Source organism: Mirounga leonina, unplaced genomic scaffold (genome assembly GCF_011800145.1).
Source record: "Mirounga leonina isolate KUSES-001 unplaced genomic scaffold, KU_Mleo_1.0 Mir_180, whole genome shotgun sequence".
Lineage (NCBI taxonomy): Eukaryota > Metazoa > Chordata > Mammalia > Carnivora > Phocidae > Mirounga > Mirounga leonina.
This window is the reverse complement of record NW_023270469.1, coordinates 13,602,983-13,629,458: the sequence shown is the minus strand read 5'-3', so window position 1 is coordinate 13,629,458 and position 26,476 is coordinate 13,602,983. Positions and strand designations below refer to the sequence as shown.

The 26,476-nt window shown below is 42.3% G+C and overlaps 1 protein-coding gene across 13 annotated transcripts; it reads left to right on the top strand.

Moving 5' to 3' along the window:
• Positions 1-10,908: 10,908 nt before the first annotated feature.
• On the top strand, positions 10,909-26,035 carry ZNF23 (zinc finger protein 23). Of its 13 annotated transcripts, none has more exons than XM_035024821.1 (6): positions 10,912-11,383; positions 15,372-15,499; positions 16,074-16,138; positions 18,248-18,374; positions 18,964-19,077; positions 23,754-26,035. In XM_035024821.1, the coding sequence occupies exons 3-6, from the start codon at positions 16,106-16,108 to the stop codon at positions 25,544-25,546; spliced, it is 2,067 nt and encodes a 688-aa protein (XP_034880712.1). In that variant the 5' UTR covers positions 10,912-11,383; positions 15,372-15,499; positions 16,074-16,105; the 3' UTR covers positions 25,547-26,035. The 13 variants fall into 13 exon arrangements, with proteins under 13 accessions (XP_034880719.1, XP_034880718.1, XP_034880715.1 ...); XM_035024825.1 differs by adding an exon at positions 16,716-16,764 and having other exon boundaries at positions 15,372-16,138; XM_035024830.1 differs by adding an exon at positions 16,716-16,764 and having other exon boundaries at positions 15,372-16,138; positions 18,198-18,374.
• Positions 26,036-26,476: the final 441 nt, after the last annotated feature.

Below are 26,476 nucleotides of genomic sequence, written 5' to 3'. Positions count from 1 at the left end.
GCAATATGTTTAATTTTGTTTTTGTTTTGTTGTCTTTGTTCAAGCAAGTTCGGGGGAAGTTTTCTTTCCTTGCAAGAGAGCTTTATCACTCTAACAAAAATCTTCAGGGCTAACAAACCTGATGAAGAAATGTTTTGTTTTGTTTTGTTTTAAGATTTTATTTGTTTATTCATGAGAGACAGAGAGAGAGAAGCAGAGGGAGAAGCAGGCTCCCAAGGAGCAGGGAGCCCGATGCAGGACTCGATCCCAGGACCCTGGGATCATGACCTGAGCCGAAGGCAGATGCTTAACCGTCTGAGCCACCCAGGTGCCTGAAATGTTTTTTTTTTTTTTAAGATTTTATTTATTTGACAGAGACACAGCGAGAGAGGGAACACAAGCAGGGGGAGTGGGAGAGGGAGAAGCAGGCTTCCCGCTGAGCAGGGAGCCTGATGTGGGGCTTGATCCCAGGACCCTGGGACCATGACCTGAGCCGAAGGCAGACGCTTAACGACTGAGCCACCCTGGTGCCCCTTGAGAAATGTTTTTATGTGTATGATGTGTGGGAAAGTCTTTAGCTGTAGTTCCAGCAGTCCCTGTGATTGTAACAAGAATGGAAAACCCATTGTAATGTAATAGCCTGGGCTACATCAGGGTACCAGTATATAGAAGTTCTAGCTATTTAAGCTCTGTGATACGAGTTTGATGTTACTGCAAAACTGTGCCTGCATCAAGGAGTCCATTCTCAAGATAAGTCCTGTGAAACCAAAAGCTACCGCTCTTAAAGCTTTCATTTTGTTTACTCAATTTTTATTTGGAGTGGGTGCTATTCTAGGGATTAAACTGGTAAATCCCGGACTATTGTAGCGTTTACAGCATGCCACTTACCAGCGTGTCTAGAATAGCATGCCCACCTTGCCCTTTGAATTGGTCAGTGGGCCAAGGAAATGCTCTAGTTCTCTCATAAGAGGGAGTGCTGAGGTGTCTCAGTAGGAAGACAGAGCTGGCTCTTTAACTTAGGTGTGATGAATGTGGTCTGTGCCCTCCTTTGTCTCCTGTGCCCTTTTGCTGCCAGCCATTGTGGCAGTCACCCTGCCACATTCCAGACTTCACCTGCTCCCTGAAGTCTGCCACCTGGTGGCTTCACCACCTCTTCCTTATTCGGCAGCAGTTGAACTGACCAATGAGTGACAGGCTGGGGGAATCACTTAACTTAAAAATTGAAGTATAATATACACACAGGAAAGTGTACAACCTGAAATATTACCAAAAACATGGCCTTATCATCACCAAGATCAGGAAAAAGTACATCCCAGTACCCTATGTCTCCTTGTGCCTGGTTCTAGTCATTACTTCTCTCTCACAGTAACCTCTTTTCTGATTTCTACCATCACAAATGTTTACGTGAACGGAATCATCAATATAGATTCATTCTCATTGCCACGTGGCATTCTGTTATGTGAATATACCACAATTATTGCCTGCTGTTGGTACACACGTGCGTTATTTTCAGGGGGATCATTTTTTTTCTTTTTAAGATTTTATTTATTTGACAGCACAAGCGGGGGGGGGGGGGGCAGCAGGCAGAGGGAGAAGGGAGCCTGATGGGCTCGATCCCAGCACCGGGATCATGACATGAGCTGAAGGCAGATGCTCAACCCACTGAGCCACCCAAGTGCCCCATGGGGATCATTTTGAGGGCAGATGATCTAAAAGCACTCAGAATAAAACTGGTGAGAGTAACAGATTCCCTGACTTAGTTTCCCATGTTGCCACGTTAGCCACAGCTGCCCTTAATAAATTATGTCACAGCAGTAATACACTTTTGACGCTCACCCTGTGTCAGGCACGTCCCTAATCACTGCACACACTTAATTGTATGAAGTAGTTGCTGTAGTTAGCTCCATGTTACAATTGAGGCAAAGATTAATTAGGCCACCCAAGGACACAGAAGTAGCAGAGCCAGGGTTCAAACACAGGCAGCCTGGTTTCAGAGCCCACTGGTGTCCTGGCCATCCCAGTATTGCCCTGTCAAGATCAGAGGGAAGGTCAGTAACAGAAGAGGGGCTGTTGGAGGAGATTGATAAACTCCATAGAGGTGGAAAATATCAGGAACGAGTCAGGATGAGGCTGTACCTGACTTCAGAGAGAGGGAGGTAGATGGGGAATAGGCAACAGTGAGGGAAAGCATAGATTGAGCTAAAACAGACATGTCTACTACAGACAGTATCTTAATATGGCATACCCAGGAGGCAGAGGACCGGGCTCTTAGGTCCCTTCACCCTCGGAAACACCATTTGAAAAATGGGTATTTTTTTTTTTTTTTTTTTTTTTATTTATTTGACAGAGAAAGAGACAGCGAGAGCAGGAACACAAGCAGGGGGAGTGGGAGAGGGAGAAGCAGGCTTCCCGCTGAGCAGGGAGCCCGACGTGGGGCTCGATCCCAGGACCCTGGGACCATGACCTGAGCCGAAGGCAGACACTTAACGACTGAGCCACCCAGGCACCCGAAAAATGGGTATTTTCTATTCTGTACCTGAACCAGGAGCTGGCTCCTTTGAGGTGTTTCAGCTTTGAGATGTGATAGCCTGAATGATGTTTAATCGTTTTCTTTTTTTTTTTTTTTTAAGAATGTATTTATTTATTTGAAAGAGACACAGAGAGAGAGGGAACACAAGCAGGGGGAGTGGGAGAGGGAGAAGCAGGCTTCCTGCTGAGCAAGGAGCCTGATGCGGGGCTCCATCCCAGGACCCTGGGATCATGACCTGAGCCGAAGGCGGACACTTAATGACAGCCACCCAGGTGCACCCTAACCATCTTCATCTTTGTGGACTTTTTTTTTTTTTTTTTTACAAACATTACCTTTTTATTGTACAACTTTGATAACATGAATGTGGACTTCTTTATTGAGTAATTAGCACCCATGGTCCCTTACCCCAGTGCCACTGTCAGGAACCCCCTCCAACTGAGTAATCATCTTTGAATTAGTCATAGTTAGTATATTAGTTTCCTGTGGCTTTATGACAAGTTACCACACATTTAGAGGCATAAAACAAAAGAAATTTATTCTCTTAGTTCTGGAGGCCAGAAGTCTGAAATCCGTTTTCGTGGGCTGAAATCATGGTGTTGGAAGGGCTGCACTCCCTGGTGCGGCTCTAGGGTGGAATCTGTGCCTTTTCTTTTCCAGTGTTTGGTGACTGCCAGCATTCCTTAGCTTGTGGCCACATCACTCCTCAATCTCTCCTTTTGTCTTCACATCACCCCCTCTCTGTGTCTGATCTCCATTTGCTTCTCTCATAAGGAAACGTGGCATTTAGGACTCACCCCGGTGATCCACATTACACTGGCAAAAATTGCCATTTACAGCAACATTTACCAGGTTCCAGAAATCAGGACCTGGTATCTTTGGTTGGCTGCTACTCAGATGCACAAATAAGGTGGAAGAGGAAAGAAGTTAACATTAATTGAGCAATGCCTGAACCCCAGGCCATACTATATGCACTTTAAGTGAAACAACATACAGTATTTACAACTATGTGCTCTTACTCCATCTTTCAGATGAATGAATGGAGTTTCAGAAAAATGAAGTGATTGCCCAGTGACTCATAACTAGTCAGTGAAGGAGCCAGGACTCCTCAGTATGATTCCTACTAGGTCACACTGCCTCAAAAGCTGGCTAAGTGTTTTGAACTTACTGACCAGACAGTGTCAAGTTAGTGCACTTGATAACACATAACGAACTTACCTGTTTCTTTTTCATTTCATGCCCACCATCTATATTGCATTTTTGCATGACCTGAAGATACAAAGAACTTTGGGGTGTTAGCAGCTTGCTGTTATCTAATGTGGTTGTAACGTGGCCAAATTAGGTATTTCAAGGAAAACTACCTTCAAGAACCAGAAGTACTTGGTTTGGCTGTTGCTGTAGTCCTGCTTTTTTATCATCATCATCAATGTGATCTCTTGTTTTTTAATTGGAATATTTAATCACTTGTATTTGAGATACTTATTAACATTAGGTTTAAGTCTATCACCTTGCTCTTTGTTTTCTGTTTGTCCCATAGTTCTCCCACCCCCTGCACCCCATTTCCTGCCCTTTTTTGGATCAAATTTTTGTGATTCCATTTTATCTCCTTTTCTGGCTATTCAGCTATAACTGTTTTTGTTTTAGGGTTTCTTTAGGATTTAGACTATATATCTTAAACTATATATCTTAAACATTCTACCTTTAAGTAATATTATACCAGTTCATGTAAAGCATAAAAACCTTATAAAAATGTATTTCCATTTCTCCTCTCCTAACCTTTTAAGGCTGCTTGGAGTTGTCCCACAGCTCATGAATGATCTGTTCATTTATTATTTAATTAGACTTTTAATTCTGAGATGATTATAGATTGACATGCAGTTGTAAGAAATAATATGGAGAGTTTCCATGTATCCTTTACCCAGTTTCCTCCAAAGGTAACATCTTGCAAAACTAAAATACAATACAACAATCAGGATACTGACATGGATATAGTCAACATACCGCACACTTCCATATTCATAGGGATCCCTCATTTTGCCCTTTTAGAGCCACAGACAACCCTCTCCTTCACTCCTGGAAGCCACTAACCTGTTCTCTATTTCCTTTTAAAGAATCATTTTAAGAATGTTATATAAATGGTACCAGACAGTATATAACATTTTGGGATTGGCCTTTTCACTCAGTGTAATTCTCTGGAGATTGAATGAGATTGTATCAATAGTCTGTTCCTTTTGATTTCTGAATATATTCCATAGTATAGATAACCTGCAGTTGGTTTAACTGTTCACCTGTTGAAGGACATCTGCGTCATCATTTCTAGTTTTGGGCTGTTATGAATAGAGCTGCTATAGACATTTGTGTGCAAGTTTTTGTGTAAGAGTTTTCGTTTGTCTTGAATAAATGCCCAGAAGTGCTGGGTTGTGTGATAATTGCATGTTTGGTTTCCTAAGAAACTGACAAACTATTCCAGTGTGACTGCACCATTTTATTTTACATTTCCACCAGTAACATGAGTGACCCAGTTGCTCTGCATCCTCGACAGCATTTGGTGTTGTCACTATTGCTTTGTTTCAGTCATTCTGGTAGATATTTATGTTAATGGTATTGTGGTTTAGTTGCATTTCCATGGCTAATGATGTTGAAGATCTTTCATTTGTCATCTGTCTTTTTCAGTGAAGTGTTTCTTCACAGATGTTGCCCATTTTCTAATTGGATTGCCTGTTTTTTTACTGTTGAGTTTTGAGAGTTCTTTGTTTATTCCAGAAATATAGCAAGAAGTATGTGCTAGTACATGTTGGATATGTGGTTTGCACCTATTTTCTCCTACTCTGTAGCTGGTCTTTTCATCCTCTTAACAGGATCTTTTGTAGAGAACAATTTTTTAATTTTGATGAAGTCTCTTGTATCCATTTTTCCTCTTATGACTAATGCATTTTGTGTTAGGTCTAAGAAGTCTTTGCCTAGCCCTGAGTCCTAAAGATTTTCTCTTTTGTTTTGTTTCTAAGCATTTTACATTTACATTTTACATAATTTCATTTTACATTTATGTCTGTAATCCATTTTGGGTTTATAAGTTGTGATACCTAGGTTGAGATTCATTTTTTCCCTATGAATGTCCAATTGCCTCACCACCATTTTTTAAAGAGCCATCTTTCCTCTATTGAATTGCTTGTGCACTTTTGTAAAAGATATAAGTTGAGCATTTTTGTATGGGTCTGTTTCTGGGTTCTTCATTCTGTTCCATTGATCTGTGTGTATATTCCTCTGCCAATAATACACAATATTGATTGTTGTAACTACATAATAAGACTTGAAATTTGGTAGACCTATTCCTTTCATGTTATTCTCCTTTTTCAAACTGGTTTACTTATTCTAGATCCTTTGCCTTTTCACATAAATTTTAAAATAATCTTGTCTATATCTTCAAAAAATCTGCTGGATTTTAGTATGAATTGCATTAAACCTGTATATCAATTTGGGGAGACCTGACATCTTTCTTATGCTGAATCTTCCAATCCATGAACCTGGTATTTATTCCCATTAGCTTAGATCTGATTTAATTTCTTTCATCAGCATTTTATGGTTTTCAACATGCAAATCCTGTACATGTTTTGTTACTTTACTGTTCATTTATTTTTGATTTTCTTTTCTCTGTGTGTTTCTTTCTGGATAGTTTTTACTGCTATGACTTCAAGTTCACTACATCTTTTAAAAAAGTATTTTTTTTCAATATCTACTCTTAATTCTCTCCAGTGTATTTTTGATTGTACATTGCAGTTTTCATCTCTGGAAGTTTGATTTAGGTCATTTCTATATTTTCCATGTCTCTAATTTTTGAATCTGTGGGATGCAGTTATAATAAATTTTAAAAGTCATTGTCTCCAAATTCTGTAGTGACTATTTCATTAGTTTGCTAGGATTTGTTTTTAATTTAATTTCTTAGATTATGAGTTACTAGTTCAAGTAATTAGCATTAATTTTAAACTATATACTTAGTAATACAGACTACGATTATAATTTCTTAGGGGACATCCCCACTATCACTCCAAAACCTAGGAAAGGACTATAACGTTCTTTGTTATCTCTCTTTACTAGTGGGAAGATTTCTTTTTCTAATTTATCCTTTCATGGGTCCAGGCATTTGGGTGGGTGTATGTGTGTGTGAGAAGCCCCAGTTCCTACTCCTTGTTTCTTCTGGCCTCCTGAATACTATAATACAGCCTCTGCAGATATTAAGATCTTCAAATCTCAACTATTTCCAGTCATGTCGGCAAATCAGTCAGGGCAGCTAACCTATGGTTTAGTTTCTTGTTAAGTTTTGGTACCTGGGTATATTTTCCTGTGAGCTAAGTATAAAATGATGTTATAAATTAAATCTTATCCTAAATTTCTAGATACTAGTTTATATTATTCACTATATTACCTTAAATGGAACCCTGCCTGGTGATATTTTTTTTGTCTCAAAATCATTGCTATATTAATATAGTTAATGCCATTATTCCTTTAGCTTAACACTTGTCTGGTATATCCATTCTTTAACTTTCAATCATTTTGCATTTTTAAGTTTTAGTAGTACCTTATAAATATATAACATTTTTTCCCTAGATGAACCTTAGGATCATTTCACAAGTTCCAAAACAAATCCAATTGTGACTTTATTTGGGTAGGGCAATTCCTCCCATTTTATTCTTTTTTTTCCCCTCAAATTATTTGAAATTGGACTTACAGATTAAATCAAGGTGAATGCCCTTTCTTTGAGAAATTACCTGTGCCTTTCCATATACAAGTTTTTATTGGTGGTGGTGGTAGTGGTTTAGCCCCTGAGTATTTACATTTTTCTTCATCTATGTCTTAAACATTTATTATTAAATGTAGTCTTAATTTTTTTGGTTGCTTTGTTGCTTTTGTAAATAAGACCCCTCCCTGCTCTGTTTCTCCACATAATAGATTGAATGATTTGTTAATTTAATTCACAATATCAATAAGTAAAGGAAATTTTTATAGTACTGAAACAATCTTGAATTCTTGGAATGAACCCCAAACAGACTTTTGTTGTTTTCCCATAATTTTCAAGAGGAGACATAGGCAGAACAACCTTTACTATGTCTTCTTAAAACTGGAAACACCAAAAACAGATATTTTAACAGGGGGAAGATCTGTCAGTTTCTCCCGATTGGGCAGGGAGGAAGGGTTTTAGGGAGGCTCTGGGACTGTAGGGACAGAGGGCACTTAGAGCTGAACAGGAGGACACTTGGCTGCAGGCCCAGCATAGAGATGGACTTACAGAGCAGTGAAATATGAGAACCAGCCTAAATCTTTAAGTATGTTTTGATTTTAAGTGCATATTATTTTTCCATCATTCGTCATTCCTAGAAGTATTCTATAAGGCTATCTATGGTCTTGGGTATTGATTTGAAGAACCCAAATCAGTGTGGTTAAGCATGATGAAAGCTTATTTCTAGCTCATATATCATCTGAAGGTAAGCAGTCCAGGGCTGGTACAGCAGCTCTATGGTATCTCCTAGTAGCTCTGTCATCCCCAGGGGCCACCTCCTCATTCACATGGTCTACCCCCTTGTCAGATGCTTATGCCCTTGTCAGCATTCCACCTAACCGATGGGGATATTGAGCCAGGAAGGCATGTTCCTTTTTTTTAAGAGCATGGCATCACTTTTTCCTGTAGCCTGTTTGTCAGAAGTTAGTCACATGGTCACACTTTAAAGAGGGCCAGATGTGTTAGCAGACATAAAAACATTAGGGATGCCTGCGTGACTCAGTTGGTTAAGCATCTGCCTTCGGCTCGGGTCATGATTCCAGGGTCCTGTGATTGAGCTCTGAGTCTGGCTCCCTGCTCAGTGGGAGCCTGCTTCTCCCTCTCCCGCTTCTCTCTCTCAAATAAATAAAATCTAAAAAGAAAATTTAAAGAGGGCCAGAAAGTGTGTTATTTTTTCTGGACTGTCTTTGGCTTGCTAGAGATTGTTAATATATAAGGGAAGAACAGAGATTAACAGACAAGTGGTCTCTGCTTCTGCAGGCCTTTTGTAACTTGGCGTGTGCCTGTCCTAGTACTCTCAGGAGTAGGAGCTTCATGTTATTTAGGAGGCCTTATTCTCTTATCTGTAAAACTAGTGACAGGTTTATGATCCAACATTTGGGCCCAGCATTTCTGTGACACTGTGATCTCCTAATTCCTTCCTATCTCTTTAGACAAGCCCTCAGTCCTAGCTAAAGCTCTGCTAAAGGACAAAAACATTTATTGCCAAGAGCAGTGTAATCCCTAGCTATTACTCTGCCAAATCCTGGGACCATTTTCCTATCTGAACAAGAGAAGCTGTGTAAAGTGCTCATTTTAGGAAATAGTGGTGATCAGGGACAAGGCAAAACAGAAGCCTCCTGACAGTGATCAGTGTTAATGATTCCAGGCATAAGATATATCTTACTTCCAGGGGCACAGAAATAAAGAAGGGTTCTGCTCTGGAGTTGGGGTTGGAGCCTTTGGATTATGTCAACAGGAGATATTTGTTACATGCCTCCTTTGTGCCAGGGCTTGTGCTTTAGCTGAGGATAATGATGTTGAACAAGATAGATACAGTCCCTGCTTCCCGGAGTGAGCAAAGACAGATACTTAAACTGAGAAATAGAGTGCTGTGATGGCATGTAACTGGGGGCCTGCCTTATTCTGGGTGGTCAGAAAAAGCTTGCTTTCCAAGGGAAATGGGATTTGAGCCTTGACTTCAAGTAACAGTCAAGATGGACGGTTGGAATGGGAAGGGAAGGGCATTCTAGGTTTAGAGAACAGTATGTTCAGCACGTGGGACTGAAGTTGAGAGAGGAGGAGGAATGAGAGTGCTAAGAGGCTGGAGAGACAGGTAGGGCTGGCCGCCAACCACATCCCAGTGCTGTAGCATCCTAGGGATCAGAGCTAGAAGAAATGCCTGCACTATCAAATTTGGGAGGGTACCTAAGGATGGTCTAATCGATGGCTTTTCGTGCTGTTCCCCTTTCCCCTGGGCTCATTTTGAAATTTTATGGGAGTATTTTTGTTGCAATGTTTAGTGGTGTTAGATGGGAGCCAGGAGTGCCACGAATCCTGAAAATCATAGAAGGCTCCCACCTATTTGGAAAAGTTTTTGCAGACTTTCAGGTCTTTCTGGACATTCATGTAGGTAAAAACCATTTATAAGTGAGCTGAATCCAGAACCTGTTTTCAGCTAAATGAATTTTTACACAGTTTTAACGTATGTTGATTCTCTAGGAATAAAACTGTGAAATCAAAAGAAGATTGTACTGTTTCACTTAAACCTTACCAAGAAGTGTCACCATTTTGGGTCACAGCTTGTGATTTTTGAAACCTCAATAAAAGACAGCATTGTGGCTGTGGCGTTCAGGCACATTCCATGTGAAAAGGCAAATATTTGACCTTTAGGTCTATAGCAGTCATGACCATTTACATACTGAAATGTGTATTTTTACAAATCATTTTCCTTTTATATCTCCTCTATTAAAGCATAATATTAGGGTTTTTTTTTGTAATTTCAAGTTTTTATTTAAATTCTAGTTAGTTAACATATAGTGTAGTATTAGTTTCAGGAGTAGAATTTAGTGATTCATCACTTACATACAACACCCAGTGCTCATCACAAGTGCCCTTCTTTATACCCATCACCCATCCCCGTCCAGTAACCCTCAGTTTGTTCTCTATCCTTAATAGTTTGTTTTATGGTTTGCCTCTCTCTATCTGCAGTGTTCATCTATTTTATTTCTTAAGTTCAACGAATGAGTGAGATCATATGGAATTTCACTTACCATAATACCCTCTAGCTCCATCCAGTTTCAAATGGCCAAGATTTCATTCTTTCAGTGGCTGAGCAATATTACGATCATCTACCTATCTCACAACTTCCTTATCCATTCATCAGTTTTTAAAATGTGGGTTGTTTACATTACCTATGCACTTCTAAGTCACGATCTGTGAATTTCAGGACAGGAGAATAAAGCGGTCACCAGGAAATAGTTGTTACAAAAAGGCGGCCTTCGGTGTGACAGCCTGTGATAGATGCACAGGCCCGGGCCGGAAACTCCCAAATCCGGTTGCACCTGCAGCTTTACTAAAATACAGATCCCCAGCGCCACCCCCGGGGGTGAATCCAGCTCCCCTCTGGTGCTTCCCCAGCCCACCTCGAGGAATAATGGCCCTGCGGCCGGGACCCACAGGACAAGGGCGCGGGGCACAGGCGTCCCGGTTACTGAGACTCGGGCTGCAGGGGCGGGGCCGGAACACCAACAAGAGGGAGCAACGCGGCTCCTAGAGAGACTCGGCCGCGGCCTGGTGACGCACTTCCGGCTGCGCGGTGGTGCCGCCGGTGGCGGAGGTGAGTGTGGGGCTGCGGCCGGCGGGGGCGGCGCCCTGGCCGGTAACTGTGGGTGCGGTGGGGATGCGCCTCCAGTTCCTGGAGGAGGGGGTAGGGCGGTGGTCCGCGGTCCGACTGCGCCCGTCCTAGATTCCCGTTTTGGACTTGGTGACCGAATTGGAAGGCGAAGCGTGGATTCCTGTCACAGCCACGAAGCCCCGCACTGTCTCCGGGGAAGACGCCACTGACCTTTCGGGAAGATGTGTCGGCGCAGCCAGTGGGTGGAATCTTTGCAGGGGTGAGGTGGATTGTGATATCGCGAGTCTTCTGACCTGTTGCAGTCGTACAGGGGCGCTTACCCATATGCATTTCAAATATGGACCGTGTGCCCCTGACTTCTAACGTAGGGTCGTGAATCAGGGCTCAGTGAGAGCACAGAAAAAGCAGAGCCCCTCCCAGTCACCCGGGAGTAGAAGCAGCCCGGCTTTTGGAGAGCACTGTCTTCTGGAGCTGGCAGTTCCACAAGGTAACTTGGCCCTCGTCTCGGGCTGTTGGGATGACAGTGACTTGGGGATGATGTCTACATTGTAATCACTTATTTGCTCAGTTCTAGAACACACATAAAAGAGTTCCAGAATTGCTCATTCATACCGTCGTGAAAATTATACGAAAATTATACTATAATAAAATAGTAGCTAAAACATGAAATATTTTTTAAAAAACCACAAACCTCTCTGGAATGTGGCTGATCGTGTATTCAGAGGAAAATTTACGGCCTTACAGGTTTTAACTGCCAAATAGGAAAGAATGAAATAATAAATCCTGCATCCTCAAGAAGCATTTGGGCAGAGGTCTTTTTAACCTTATAGTACCTAGTTAAAATACTGCTTTCCAAAGTTATTTAGTTCTTTTGTTTGCCCCCACTTCAGTGTGGTTATGTTATTCAAATATAGTATAGTTAAGCTCATTTGATGTTGTTTGTATTCCTTTTTGGGTTGTCACCCCCATCCCATCCTGGTTGGTTAATTTAATATATGTGTATTTATTTATTTGGATATGTGAAACATGGTTATGAAAGTCAGAACAAAAAGGCAAACTCAGAAGCGGCACTACCCTCCTCATCTCTTCTACTCTATTTCCTTTCATTCTCTTTTCCATCCCAGGCTCCTTTCATTTCCTACCCATATTTGAGGCAACCATTCTCCTTAGTTTCTGATTTATCCTTCTATTTCTTTTTTTTTTAAAGATTTTATTTATTTATTTGACAGAGAGAGCGTGAGAGGGAACACAAGCAGGGGGAGTGGGAGAGGGAGAAGCAGGCTTCCCACTGAGCAGGGAGCCAGACGCGGGGCTCAATCCCAGGACCGCGGGATCATGACCTGAGCCGAAGGCAGACGCTTAACGACTGGGCCACCCAGGTGCCCCCTTTCTATTTCTTTCTTGTACAAATGACCAGATACACACGTATTTTCTTATACTCCTATTCTTTTGTACACAAGAGGTAGCACACTGCCTTTTGCACTTTGCTTGTTTCATTTGACAGTATATTCTGGAAATCACTCCATATCATAGAGATAAGTATGTTTTTTAAATGTTATTCATGCATACTGAAGACTGCATCTAGCATGGCATTTAAGAAGCATAGTAGTAAGATGAGTACCCATGAACGCACCACCCCACTAAGGAGGAGAATATTTCCAGTACTGCTTCTCAGCCCAGCTCCCAGCTTCCCACCCCTCTAGAAGTAACAACTGTCTTGAATTTTGCATTAATCATAGTCTTACCTATTTATAAAAATAATTTTATCTGATAAAATATGTCTGTAGACAATGTTTAATTTTATTTTTGAGCTTTATGCAAATGGCATTGTAGTGTCTGTAGTCATCTGGGACTTGTATGATTCAATATTATGTTCCTAAAGTCATCTGTGTAGTTGTGTGTAATTGTGAGCCATTCATTTTTGCTGCTGGATAATATTCCTTTTTAAAAATGATAGGACAATTTATTTATGTATTCTTAATGGATATGTGGGTTGTATCCAGTTTTCTAGTATTCAGACACTGATAATGAATAATTTTGTACATATTTTCGACATATGAAGGTTTCTCTAAGGCATAAATTTTGAAATGTAAGCATGAGTATTGAATTTTATCTCAAATGCCTTTGGTATCTGTTGGGGTGGAGAGTGTGTTTATCTTTCTTTGATCTATTCATGTGGAAAAGTATACAAATCTCTATTCTAATATTAAGCTTTACTTGCATTTGTGGGATGATCCCTTTTAGTCACGGTATGTCACTTTAATGAACTATTGGAGTCAGTGCCTTTATATTGGGGATTTTTTTGTCAGTATTCCTAAAGGAGGCTGGCCTGTGGTTTTTGTATCAGTGTTGTGCTGGCATCATAAAAAGGACCAGGAAACTTATTTTGCTCTTCTCTCCTACAGTTTCAGTAGTGTTGGAATTACTCATTTCTCAAAGACTTGAAAAGATTTGTCTGTGATACATACAGGCTCAGTGTTTTGTGAGAGTTTGCTCTTTACTGGCTATCTTAGTTTAATTAGGTAAAAGTAATCATGGATTCCAGAGAAATAGCTACATAATAAAATTAGTAGAGTTGATTTACTAGATTCAAATAGAATGATATGTTCTTCTATCATAGAATAAGTTTCTCTTTGTAAGTATTCACACTTCAGCCAACAAAAGAAGCCCTCAAAATCTGTAAAGCAGAAGTGAATAGACCAGGTTATTTAAACACCAGCCAGTAAAGCCAGAAATTATGAACAGAGAAGAAATTAGCAACAAACTATCCTAAAGAATTCTGTGGTCAGAGACAAAACACTTGCTGACAGGCTATAAAATGTAATTAATATAATTAAAACATGAAATATTAAAAAAAAAAAAAACCTCTGGCATGTGGCAAATAGTGTATTCAGAGGGAAAATTTATGGCCTCATAGATTTTAATTGCTAAATAGGAAAGAATGAAAATAAATGAATAAATCATGCAACCTCAACAAGGTAGAAAAAACCTGGGTGGCTCAGTCGGTTAAGCGTCTGCCTTCAGCTTGGGTCATGGTCCCGGAGTCCTGGGATCGAGTCCTGAGTCAGGCTGGGAGCCTGATGTCAGTGGGAGCCTGCTTATCCCTCTGCTTGCTGCTCTCCCTGCTTGTGCTCTTTCTCTCTTTCTCATTCTTGCTCTCTCTCAAATAAATGAAATCTTAAAAAAAAAAAAAAAAAAGTAGAAAAAAGCCTTTTGTAATCTAGCCTCCCCCAAAAGCAGAACGCAGGACAGAGGTTTGTGTGCAGGCAGTTTACTTGGGAATGTATTCCAAAGGCAGAGTGAAAGACAAGGGGAGTGAGACAGGAGGGAGAGCCAATACAAGGATGCATTGTCAGGCTGGCCTGTCCATCGGCAACTGGTGCTCAGTCTTGCAGGATCTTTGAGGAGCCTTGGAATCTCATGTAGGAGACTGAAGGGGAAAATATTTGTCCATTGACCTCTGTCCCCTGTTAGTCATAGGTGGTCTCACAGGCATTGACTCCTCTCTGCCTTTCAGGACCTAGCAGGTGTCCATAGGTATCTGCAGATGTCCCTCACAGGACACCAGAGAAACCCCAGGGCAGGAATCAGCCATATGTGGTGTAGATCCTTGAGGATGCATTGGTAGGTTATACCTGCGCAAAGCTGGTCAAAGTCTCTGGCACTGGACTGAGACCAGAGGATTTGGAAGGGAACAGAGGGTGTACCTCTCACAGAGGTGGAGCTCTTCCAGAGCTAAAGAAACAAAGAAAGCAGAACTTAATGAACTAAAAGGAAATAGAAAAGAGTGGTGTTCTAAATAAATAGAAAAATTTGTTCTTTAAAAATAAAACAACATTCAAATAGACAAACCATTGTTCAACTTAACTTTATTAGTCTGCTCAGGCCACCGTAACAGAATACCATAGACTGCATGGCTCAAACAACAGAAATTTATTTCTCACAGTTCTGGAGGTGGAAGAAAGCCTAAGTTTAAGGTGCCAGACAATTTGGTTCTTGGCGAGGGCTGTCCTTGGGTTGCAGATGGCTGTCTTCTCACTGTGTCTGCATGTGGTGGAAAAAGAACTCTGGGGTCTCTTCCTCCTTTTTATAAGGGCACCAGCCTTATCAGAGTAGGGCCCCACATTTATGGCTTTGTTTAACCTTATTACCTCCTCACAGGTCCTATATCCAAATATAGTCATATTGGGTGATAGAACTTCAACCTATGAATCTTGGGGGGACATGTTTCATCCGTAACATTAACAAAGGGGAAAGGGTGTAGAAAGCACATATATTCAAAAGTGGGAAAGGCACAGTGGCTCCAGATATGGAGGAAATGGAAAGAATCGTGAACCTGTGTTTTCCACAACTCTGCACTCAAGTTGAAATCCTAGAAGACATGGATGATATTTTAGGGAAACACATATTTTCAAGACTGACTTTGGGAGCAGTAAAAAACCTGAAAATAAGCAGTCCAAATGTTTTGAAAACAGTGAACAAGGCGTGCTGGGTCATGGGACCCTAGATGATATAGTGATCCCCTCTCGCTGGGAGCTGAGGCTCTGGCTTCTTCACTATCAGAGGGCTGGAGAAAATGAGGAGGCAGCCTGGGACCTCAAAGGTAAGCCTGGGCCATGCGGGAGGCTGGCTGCCCAAGATCTCCACAGAGATAGTGGGGCTCTTGAGGACACTCAGCTGTGTGAGGGAGCAGGCAGGATGTAGGGAAAAAGCTGTCTCCTCCAGCTCCCAGGGGCCTGACTCAGGTCTCTGTGCTGGGGCCACAGCCCTGCCAGCCTGGCTTCTCCTGCAGTGTAATCGAGGGTGATGCCTGTTTAGAGAAAAACAAGCAAGTCCAAGATCTTGGTAATGTTCTCTTTCTTAAGCTGAATTGTTGCTATGTGGGTCTTTGTTTTATTATGCTTTAGGCCCTGAGTACATTTTATGTCTGCTCTTGTGTATGTGACATGTGTCAGAATTGTGAAATCCTAGGGTTCCTGGCAATGAGCATCAGTGCCATGGCTGGGAGGGGTCCTGGCCACTGAGCCAGTGAACGGATCGCCCCCTTCTTCCTGTGGCAACTTCCGCGGCACTCCTATCTGGACACCGGCTGCCTGCACCTCACATCTGCGAGGGGCTGTGTTGTTCCTCCTGGCACGGGGCTCGCCTCACACTTGTCTCTCTCTGTTTTTCCTCAGCTCCAGCCCTTCTCTGAGAGGGGGAGCAGGTGATGGCAGCCATGCTCCTGACAGCCTGGCCCCAGGTGAGCTGTGGCTCCTTCAGCTCTTCCTCTGAACAGTTTCACATTGAAGAAAACTGAGAAGGGAAGCTGGTGAGCTTTGTGGTGGAAGCTGGAGGGGCCCTCCTTGCTTCTGCCTGGATTTTGTGGGAAGAGTGGTGATGTGAAGGGATGTAAGCAACCAGAGAGCGTCCCTGAAGGCAGGAGTGAAGTGGTCTGCACACCGAGGTTCTTTGCTCCTCGGGTGAATAGGGGACATAGAAGCTGCTCATGGAGGATGCTCCATGCATGGATGTGAATGGAGGGGGATAGCAGAGCATTAGGATGCCCAGGGACTGGGCTGTAGGTGAAGAGGAGTAGTAGGACCAGATCATCACAAAGGGTGGCTGTGCCTCTAATTTGGTGGGGACGGCGAGATGAGAGGAGTGGGGTCTGGAGAAGGAAAAAGGAAGTCCTGTGGGACAGGATGTCTCATTGTGTCCTGGAGAGGCTTTCAGGGCTTGGGTGCAGGGGCTCCAACTTTAGGTCTCTGATAAGAGCTCTGGACCCTCCCCCGTGCAGGAAAATAAGCATGCAAACCAAATTCTCCATACAATTTCAGGGACTTCACGGACCCCTGAAGCGCATCCATGGACCTCCATGGACTACAGGTTGGGAATAATCATAGTCACAGTAACTCCAGTAACATTGTTTGAGGCTTGCTGCGCTGCAGGCACCCTACTAAGCCCTTGCATGGATCGCCCAGTCCTGACACCTGCCCTCTGAGATAGGTGCTGTGTTGTGCTCATTCTGTCACAAAAGACATGAAGGCAAAGGGGAGTAGAGTGCCTTGCCCAAGGTCATACAGCTGGTGTTTGATTCTTAACTGCTCATCCCTGTGACATGTGTGCAACCTGTGAAGTTAATGTGGTCAGAGTTGTGATGGCTTTCAAGGGAATAATTTTTAGGGGTGATTCAAAAAGAAGCTGACCACTTCAGAAAGAATTCCATTGGTCCAGGTGTGGTGTGGGCTTCATCAAGGAAAGTAGTTGTTAAAGAATCCAATTCAAGTAATGTTTAACATAAAGATCTTTAGGATGTTGAGAGTCAAAGGACTGGGGGTAGGGTAAGGGAGAGGGAAGAGTCAGGAACAATCCCCAGGTTTCTGGCTGAGATTTCCTGCACAGTTGTTGGGGGATGTTTGAATTCAGGAGGTGGCGCCAACGTACTAGGGTAAAGGGTGGTGGTGGCGGCAGTGAAGGCATTTAATATTGTTCAGAGAAGTTCCAAGGTCACAGATGAGTGACTTGCAGACTCACCCAGAGGTTGGACTAGAATTGTTGATGGGTGGAGGTCAGTGGAAGGAAGCAAGACAGATCCTGACAGAGAGGAATTGAGGGCATACCCCTGCCAGTGCATCCCCAAGTTTGTTACAAAAGACTGAGGGGGGCAGAGAGAGAGAGAGAGCGACCAGAGGCTGCAGCTGCCCAAAGGGAGCCATCAGCCCTGATGCAGAGAAACAGTGAGTTCTTGGGTAAAGTTGGAAAGGACGAGAGGCATGAATGGGAGAGGGTAACAGAAAATGTTGGATTTTCAGTAAGACGCCTCTGGAAGCAGAATGGGCTGCTGTCCCCACCATAGCCAGTCAGGGCAGTGCTGAGCTGCTGGAGGTACTTGTAGCAGGGGCAGTGACCGGAGTCAGGCGACAGACGGGGGCTGGACCAGATGGAGGCCATAGCTGTTATCCGGGGGTGGCTGGAGGTTTACAGGTGAGGGGAGCAGGATGGAGAAGCCAAGATCTCAAGTGGGAATGCTGGTGGGTTGGTCCTGAGCTGCATCTGCCACTGAGGACAGGGCCTAACTGAAAGAATGGAGTTGCTTTGGGAGAACTTGATATGGGAATTTTTTTTCTGTCATCCCAACTTAGGATATCTTTTATAAACGTAAAATATGGCATGAGGTTCCCTGCCATGAGAGATGTCAGATATTCTTCATTGTTTACTTTCCAGGTGCTATTTCTCAAACCTTTCCCCTTGTTATTAATTCTGTGCTCCTCAGAAGCTCCCTCCCCAAACCCTTATACTGCCCTCTGCCCCTCACTTAGGGCCTGAGCCATGGAATTGGCCCTAGGGCAGCAGGAACCTGTTGTTTCAGAAGTCGGTGACCTTCGAGGACGTGGCTGTGTACTTCACCCAGACGGAATGGGATGGCCTGTCCCCTGCACAGAGGGCCCTGTACAGGGATGTGATGCTGGAGAATTATGGGAATGTGGCCTCCTTGGGTAAGGCCTCTCTCCCCCTGGGACCCAGACTCTGCCAGTTGGGGTTTCCTGGCTTATTGCCCCCTAACAGGTTGCAGGTGGGGTCTCTGGTAATCCTTCACTGAGTGGGAACCCCAGGGGCTGAGATTCCTAATCCCCCTTGAGTCAGGGGTTGCTGGGAAGGGTGAACCTCAAGCCCTTTTTGGGCCAGTACAGGACTTGGCTGGGACTGGTGTGCACTCTTTATTCTCCCTCTAGAAGTTGTGGTTTAGACACTGTGGAAAAAAGAAACTTACTGTTTCACACAGCATTATTTTCAGGTTCACCCTCACCCGACCTGCATATCTTGAGGTCTTCTGGGCCCAAGTCTGGGCCATTCCCAACTCCTCCCACACCTTCTCAGGACCCCTCCCCCCCACACACATATACCTTCCAAGCTCCCCATCTTTCCAATTGCCCCCATCCCCGACTTTCCCATAGTCATTAGGCATGGGATCCCCTAGCGCTCTTATTTTGCCTTCCCATTGCCAAGACAATCTGAGGAGATGCTTAAGAACTCATCTGTGGGAGATTATTCACTTGTTTCTCCTATTTCTTTTCCCCTAAACAGGATTTTCTCTTCTCAAACCTGCTGTGATCTCACAACTAGAGGGAGCAGGTGAGCTGGGGGGCCCATCTCCACTGGTGGATGGAACAGAAACAGGCCCCCAGGGCCTCTGGACTGGTAAGGGACACACAGGTTGCCTATTATGGGGGAAAGTTTAACTCTTTAAGAAGAAGGTCAACTTAAGCAACATATAAGCATGCCACATTTATGAGCCAGCCGTACAGAGTAAAATTTAAATAAATGCTGATGATTTATAGAGATAGGTACAGTTGAGACCTGACTATTTTTGCAGTTTGCTGTTTCTGATTCCAAGAACAGATCTTTTTTCATTCTGAATCTTTCCAGGCCTAATTTTGGAATTCTGCCTTTCTCAGATGGAATTAATGGATGTTGTTTTTGGGTCCTTGCTACTTCCTAAGCATTGTGCACTTAATGTGATGGATAGAGAATTAACAGTCTTTTTATACAGAAAGGCAGAATAGCCTGGCAGTTAAAAGTACAGTCTTTGAAGTAGACTTGACTGAGGTCCAATCCCAACTGCTATTCCTAGTTATATGACTTCCCAGTTGTGACTTTAAGCAGGTCAGTTATTTGAGTTCTCTAAGATTCAGTGTTTTTATCCCTGAAAATGGAATAATATACCTAACATATAGTGTGTGCTCAATGAAGTATTAGTTTTTATTTATTTATTTATTTATTTATTTATTTATTTATTTATTTATTGGAGGAGACAGCTGTATATAGTAAGCTGTGGGAAATAAGGTGGAAGGGAGAAAGTGCTCTTTATTCAGTGCTTCTCAAATGATGTGCAAGTGAATCACCTGGGTGTCTTGCAAATATGCATGTTGTCATTTAGTAAGTGTGGCATAGGGCCAAGATTCTGCATTTCTATTCTCAGGTTCTGCCAGTGTTTCTGGTTCCTAGACCATACTTGAAGTAGCAAGCTTCTCGTTGGCTTAAGCAGAGTAGTTGCCAGATGATTTCCCATTTCTTGTGATTTCCCATTTACTTACTGCATTTGTGGTGCATAGATTCTCTTGTATCCTTTCAATGAATCCTTCTTTTTAAAAAGATAGTTTCAGGGCACCTGGGTGGCTCAGTTGGTTAAGTGGCTGCCTTCGGCTCAAGTCATGATCTCAGCGGGGAGCCTGCTTCTTGCTCTCCCTCTGCCTGCCGCTCCCCCTGCTTGTGCTCTCTTGCTGTCTCTCTGTCAAATAAATAAATAAATAAATAAATAAAATAAAAATTTTTTTTTAAAGAATAAAAAGATAGATTCAGTGGATTTTTGTTCATGTGGTCATTCAGCCAGATGAAGGGGGGAAAAATGATGTTGTGGAGCTCCTCAGAGGAGCCTGGATTTCATTCCATAGTCAGCAGACAGTACTGAAGTCTTTGAAGTTTTCGAATAACCATCATGATCTAAACTGAGAATGGAAACATTAATTAGTGTGTGTAGGTTAATTGGAGCAGGAAATCAAATGGCTTTTAAGCAGACAGAAGGGGAGGGTAGGTACAGGGCACAAGGCCCTTGTCAGCAGAGTTGACTCTTTTAAAAAAACTTTCAGAAGGCCCATCCGGTGACTTCTGTTTAAATCTCATTTGCTGGAACTGTCTTATGACCACCCCCTACTGCAAGAGAGTGTGGAAAATACAGTTTTTAGCTGTAGTTTCTATTGCTACCTCAAAAAAATTGGAGAACGTGTTAGTAAGGAAAAAAGGGAGAATGGATATTGGTTAAGTAACCAGTAGCATCTGCCACACCATAGGATTTGGTAAATAGAAGGTCACTAGTATAGAAAAATTGGCAAAGATTATAAGTGTTTGATCCACATGAGAAGTACAGATTTTAATCAATGTGAAAAAGCTTCACCCTCAGTAGAAACCAATGAGATACAAATTAAAACAGAGATGCTCCACCTAACACACTTGACATAGGTAGGCTGGGTCCAAGGACCCAGAATGGGTCCTGCAGGACAAGCCAAGAGGGTCCTTGGCTTTGAGTAGGGTAGAAACCAAATGCGAGCCAGGAGGAAGTGAGAGCAGAGTTTATTGAATAGCATAAGTGATAGAGTATAGCAGATGGAGTGTTTGGGAGATTCAGAGAGGAAAAGAGAGTGAGTCTCTCCTTTGCTTGGGGTTTAGGGTTTTTATTGAGGATTGGGATCTGGTGTACATGTCCTCTTCAGACACCCAGGAACTGGTCAGAACAAAGACAAGTGTCCAGGTGTCCTCCATAAAGCACGTATTGCCTGGAGCCAGGGGGTTTTGGCATCAAGAGGTCTAGAGTCAGTGGTCTAGAAAACGTATATGACGGCCCTGCTTGGTCATTCCTTAGGTGTTATCACCCGTGCTGGAAGACCCCCAAAAGTCATTAACTCCTTGACCCTTATAAGAAGGACATACATCATTTGTACTGTAAGGTGTGTACAAGGTGGGGTGGGGTACAGGTCCTGGCAAGAATAGAAGCAGGAAAATAAGCAAAAAGCAGTTTTTCATGGAGTTCCTTCAGTTTCCCTGGCTCATACAGAGAACAATTATATTGATGGAGAGACTACACCAAACTGGAATAGACTTTTGGGGATGAATGTGAATCAGTAGTCTTTCCAGAAAGTACTTCAGCAATACATATCAAGAGCCTTTTAAAAGTTTGTCCTTGATAGTCTGGATATTCCCTCCTAGAGTATCCTAATAAACTAATCAGAGATACAGACAAAGATGTGCATGCACAAAAGTTCATCATAATTTTATATAATAAAATGTTGGAAATAACCCAGACATTCAGTATAGAGAGAATTGGTTAATTTAAGATACCTCTGCAGGATGGAATGCTATTTAGCAATTTAAAAAATATTTTTACAGAATAAAGATAATGGAAAATTGTCATTATTAGTGTTAAGGAAGAAAAATATTTTCAATTTTGAATAAAAACATTTTTAGAAAAATGATTGGAAGGAAAATCTTTGGGGGAGGAGATACATCAGAAGATTAGATGTAGTTGTTAGGTGGTTGTATTTCACGTAAATTGAATTTTCTTCTTTGTACTTTTCTGATATTAGGGATGACTACTATTTTTATAATTGGGAAAAGACCAACAGTTTTGAAAATGCTTGCTAGGGAAATCCAGGTCACTTGGGTCTCTTGAGGGTGATTAGAATGAAATACTGGGGCAGGGGGCTTATTACCTGTGGTTGAGGAGAGATGAGAGATGAAAAATAGAGGCAGCATTTTGAGATCAGTTTTGAGAAATTTGGGAACAAAAGATCCTTAGCTCTATTGGGACTGTAGGGATTCCAAAAAGAATGTTAGGGACAACGGCTCCTGGGTGGCTCAGTTGCCTGGCTCAGGTCATGATCTCGGGGTGGGGTTGAGCCCCACGTCAGGCTCCCTGCTCAGCGGGAAGCCTGCTCCTCCCTCTCCCTCTACCTCTCGCCCTGCTTTTTTTTTTTTTTTTAATTTTATTTATTTATTTGACAGAGAGAGAGATAGCGAGAGCAGGAACACAAGCAGGGGGAGTGGGAGAGCGAGAAGCAGGCTTCCTGCCGAGCAGGGAGCCCGATGTGGGACTCGATCCCAGGACCCTGGGATCATGACCCGAGCCGAAGGCAGACGCTTAACGACTGAGCCACCCAGGCACCCTACCTCTCGCCCTGCTTATGTGCTTTCTCTCTCTGTCAAATGAATGGATAAAATCTAAAAAAAAAACAAAAAACAAAAAACATTAGGGACTAACCAATTTCAGGATTGAGGGAAGAGGAAGAAGAAAAGGTAAGGAGAAGAAGATGGCTTCTCTAAAGGGGAAGGAGGAATTTTGGAAAGCCATGAGTTTAAGTTCAAAGAAAAGAAAAAAAAGTTCTTTCCCTTTCACCTGGTGCTGTAAACTCTTGCCATCCTGTGTTGCTACATGTTGGATCCTGTGCCTTTTCCTTCTTAAGCAGTTTCCATTTTTATCAACAAGGGACTTAAGGACACAGGGATAGCTGAGAAAAAACTGCAGAGTAAAGTGTGGTATGATGGAAAGAATGCTCATCCCGTGGATAAAACCTAGGATTTTGTTCCATTGCTGTCACATTTAACCTTTACGTTACTGGTTATTTGCATAGAGGTTGGTAATCTTTTTAAATCGTTCCTGCTCAAAACTGTACAGAAAGTGTATAAAGCATACTGGAGAACAAAATCTCCCAAACTTCCTGTACCAGTTTGCTCAGTTTCTTGTGTATTCTTCCAGGAGTTTTCTAGGCACACACATACAAATATATAGGTATATATTGGCCCATTTTATTTTTCCTTTATACAAATGGAATCTACCGTACATCCATTTCTCAGCTTTTTTTTTCCATTTAACAGTGTATATTGGACATATTTTCACATCAACATATATGGATTTGTTTTTTGTTTGTTTGTTTGTTTGTTTTACTGGCTACATATTATTCCACCTTATGGATGAACCTTAGATTCTTTGACCTAGTTTGGCGATTTTCAAGAGACCCTTGATAACTAGGATTCTTTTTTTTTTTTTTAAGGTTTTATTTATTTATTTGACAGAGAGAGACACAGTGAGAGAGGGAACACTAGCAGGGGAAGTGGGAGAGGGAGAAGCAGGCTTTCTGTGGAGCAGGGAGCCCAATGCGGGGCTCGACCCCAGGACCCTGGGATTTGAGCCAAAGGCAGACGCTTAATGACTGAGCCACCCAGGCGCCCCTTACCTATGATTCTTTATTCCTTTTACCACAGTTCTTTTCTTTTCTCTAACATGGGTCTTACATGATACTTTATGTTTTCTGTTTTTTTAATAGTAGATATTGATGTCCAGACTGACAATAATTTGATAAAGGAAATGTATGAAGAAAAACATAATACATCATTTGAACTTCAGAGGGACTTTTCCCAGGACACAGACTTTTCAGAAGCCTGTATTCTAGAGAAACAGCAGGAAGTCCATTTAGTAGGAAGCATAAAGAAAGAAAACTGCAGCATCATTGACGGAATAGTGATAGACGGCAGCAACCCTGGGGAGGAGTATTTCTTTAGTCAGAGTCCAAACTTGGATCAGTGTCACACCATCAGCACTGGAGAGCAGCCCCCTGAACGTATAGGATTGGAGAGAGCCTTCAGCTTTGACACAAAACTTATTCAGGATGAAATAATTAATTCGGGGGAAAGATCTTTTAAATGTGAAGAATTAGTGGAAACCTTCAGGTGTAACCCTCAGCATCAAGATGGCTACACTGGGGAGAAGCCCTATCAGTGTAAGCAGTGTGGCAAAGCCTTTAGCATTAATGCAAAATTAATTTGGCATCAGAGACTTCACAGTGGGGAGAAACCCTTCAAATGTGTGGAGTGCGGGAAAAGCTTCAGTTCCAGTTCCCATTATATCACCCATCAGAGCATCCACAGCGGGGAGAAGCCCTATCAGTGTAAGGTGTGTGGCAAAGCCTTCAGCGTCAACGGGAGTCTAAGTCGGCATCAGAGAATCCATACGGGAGAGAAGCCCTATCAGTGCAAGGAGTGTGGAAGTGGCTTCAGCTGCAGTTCTGCATATATCACACACCAGAGAGTCCACACTGGAGAGAAGCCTTACGAGTGCAGTGACTGTGGGAAAGCTTTCAGTGTTAATGCAAAATTGATTCAGCATCAGAGAATCCACACTGGAGAGAAACCTTATGAGTGTAATGAGTGTGGGAAAGGCTTCAGGTGCAGCTCCCAGCTGCGGCAGCATCAGAGCATTCACACCGGGGAGAAGCCCTATCAGTGTAAGGAGTGTGGGAAAGCCTTCAGTAATAATGCAAAACTCATCCAGCATCAAAGGATCCACACAGGTGAGAAACCCTATGAGTGTACCGAATGTGGAAAAGCCTTTAGTGTCAAAGGGAAGTTAATCCAGCACCAGAGAATCCACACAGGGGAGAAACCCTATGGGTGTAACGAATGTGGGAAAGCCTTCAGGTGTAACTCCCAGCTGCGGCAGCATCTGAGAATCCACACCGGGGAGAAGCCCTATGAATGTCATGAGTGTGGAAAGGCCTTCAACGTTAATGCAAAACTAATGCAGCATCAGAGGATTCACACTGGAGAGAAACCCTTTGAATGTAATGAGTGTGGGAAATGCTTTACTTCTAAAAGAAACCTACTTGATCATCACCGAATCCATACTGGAGAAAAGCCTTATCAGTGTAAGGAATGTGGGAAAGCCTTCAGTATCAATGCCAAACTAACTAGGCATCAGAGAATCCACACTGGGGAGAAACCTTTCAAATGTATGGAATGTGAAAAAGCATTTAGCTGTAGTTCTGACTATATTGTACATCAGAGGATCCATACTGGAGAGAAACCCTTTCAATGTAAGGAGTGTGGAAAAGCCTTCCATGTTAATGCCCATTTAATTCGGCATCAGAGAAGCCACACTGGGGAGAAACCCTTTAGATGTGTGGAGTGTGGCAAAGGGTTCAGCTATAGTTCTGACTGTATTATACATCAGACTGTCCATACTTGGAAGAAACCCTATGTGTGTAATGTGTGTGGGAAAGCCTTCAGGTTTAGCTTCCAACTTAGTCAGCATCAAAGTGTCCATAGTGAAGGAAAATCGTAATGAGAAGGATGTAGAAAACTCTCAAAGTTAATGAAATGGATCAGGTATCATCAGATTCGCCGTGGTAGAAAACCTTGAGGGAAATCAATACGGCATCTTCCCATGGAAACACATCTTTTCCATCTTACTTTTAAAATCAGGAATGATGAGTGGTTAAAAAGTAACAACCAAAAATAAATAGCTTGTCTTATACCAACAACCAATTAGAAAATATGATGAAAGAAAAGATCCCATTCCCAACAGCATCAAGAAAAGTGGCTCTCCTAGGAATAAATTTAAGTATTACACAGGATCTATATGGAGAAAGAAATCTCCATTGAGGGCCAAAAAAGGTAAAATAAATGGGGAGAGAGAGAGACCTTGTTCTTGGATAGGAAGATTCATGTAGATACTCACTCTGCCTAAATTTACTTCCCTTTCATTTTTGTCACCAAGCATGCATCACTTTTGTAAAGAGGATAAACAATAAAGATTTCCGTAGAAAGAAAAGATGAGTAAATTTTTTAATTTCATGGGAGAAAAAATATATATAATATATATAAAATATATTAAATATTTATGTTCTTAATAATCCCAAATAAAGTTAAAAGATAAAGCACAAAAAGAAATACCTTTGTAAAATTTGATATAGATGTTTAATATGTAAAGATAGGTTTTATAATCAAGAGAAAAGTAATCTAATAAAACCCAGAAAAATGACATTAGCAGGCATTAAAAAAAAAAATCTAATAAAGAGCTGTTCAGTCACAGTCCTCTAAGGATTGAAAATGAAATACGCACACACTCATACCCAAGGAGCCCTCAGACCGCTCTTCCACAGACCCTCCCATAGACACACATAGTCACACACAGTGCACCCTATGTACACAGAGACTTTACACCCCCATAGGCCAGTGACCTCAGCTCCTGCATGTTCTGTAGCTTGAGCAA

What these genes read in the sequence shown, in the direction of transcription:
- ZNF23 (XM_035024823.1), top strand. Translation starts at nt 16,106, where the DNA reads ATGGCAGCCATGCTCCTGACAGCCTGGCCCCAG. An exon ending in TCCTGACAGCCTGGCCCCAG is followed by an intron (nt 16,139 to 18,247) that starts GTGAGCTGTGGC and finishes CTGTTGTTTCAG; the next exon opens with AAGTCGGTGACCTTCGAGGA. An exon ending in CCCCCAGGGCCTCTGGACTG is followed by an intron (nt 19,078 to 23,753) that starts GTAAGGGACACA and finishes TTTTTTTAATAG; the next exon opens with TAGATATTGATGTCCAGACT.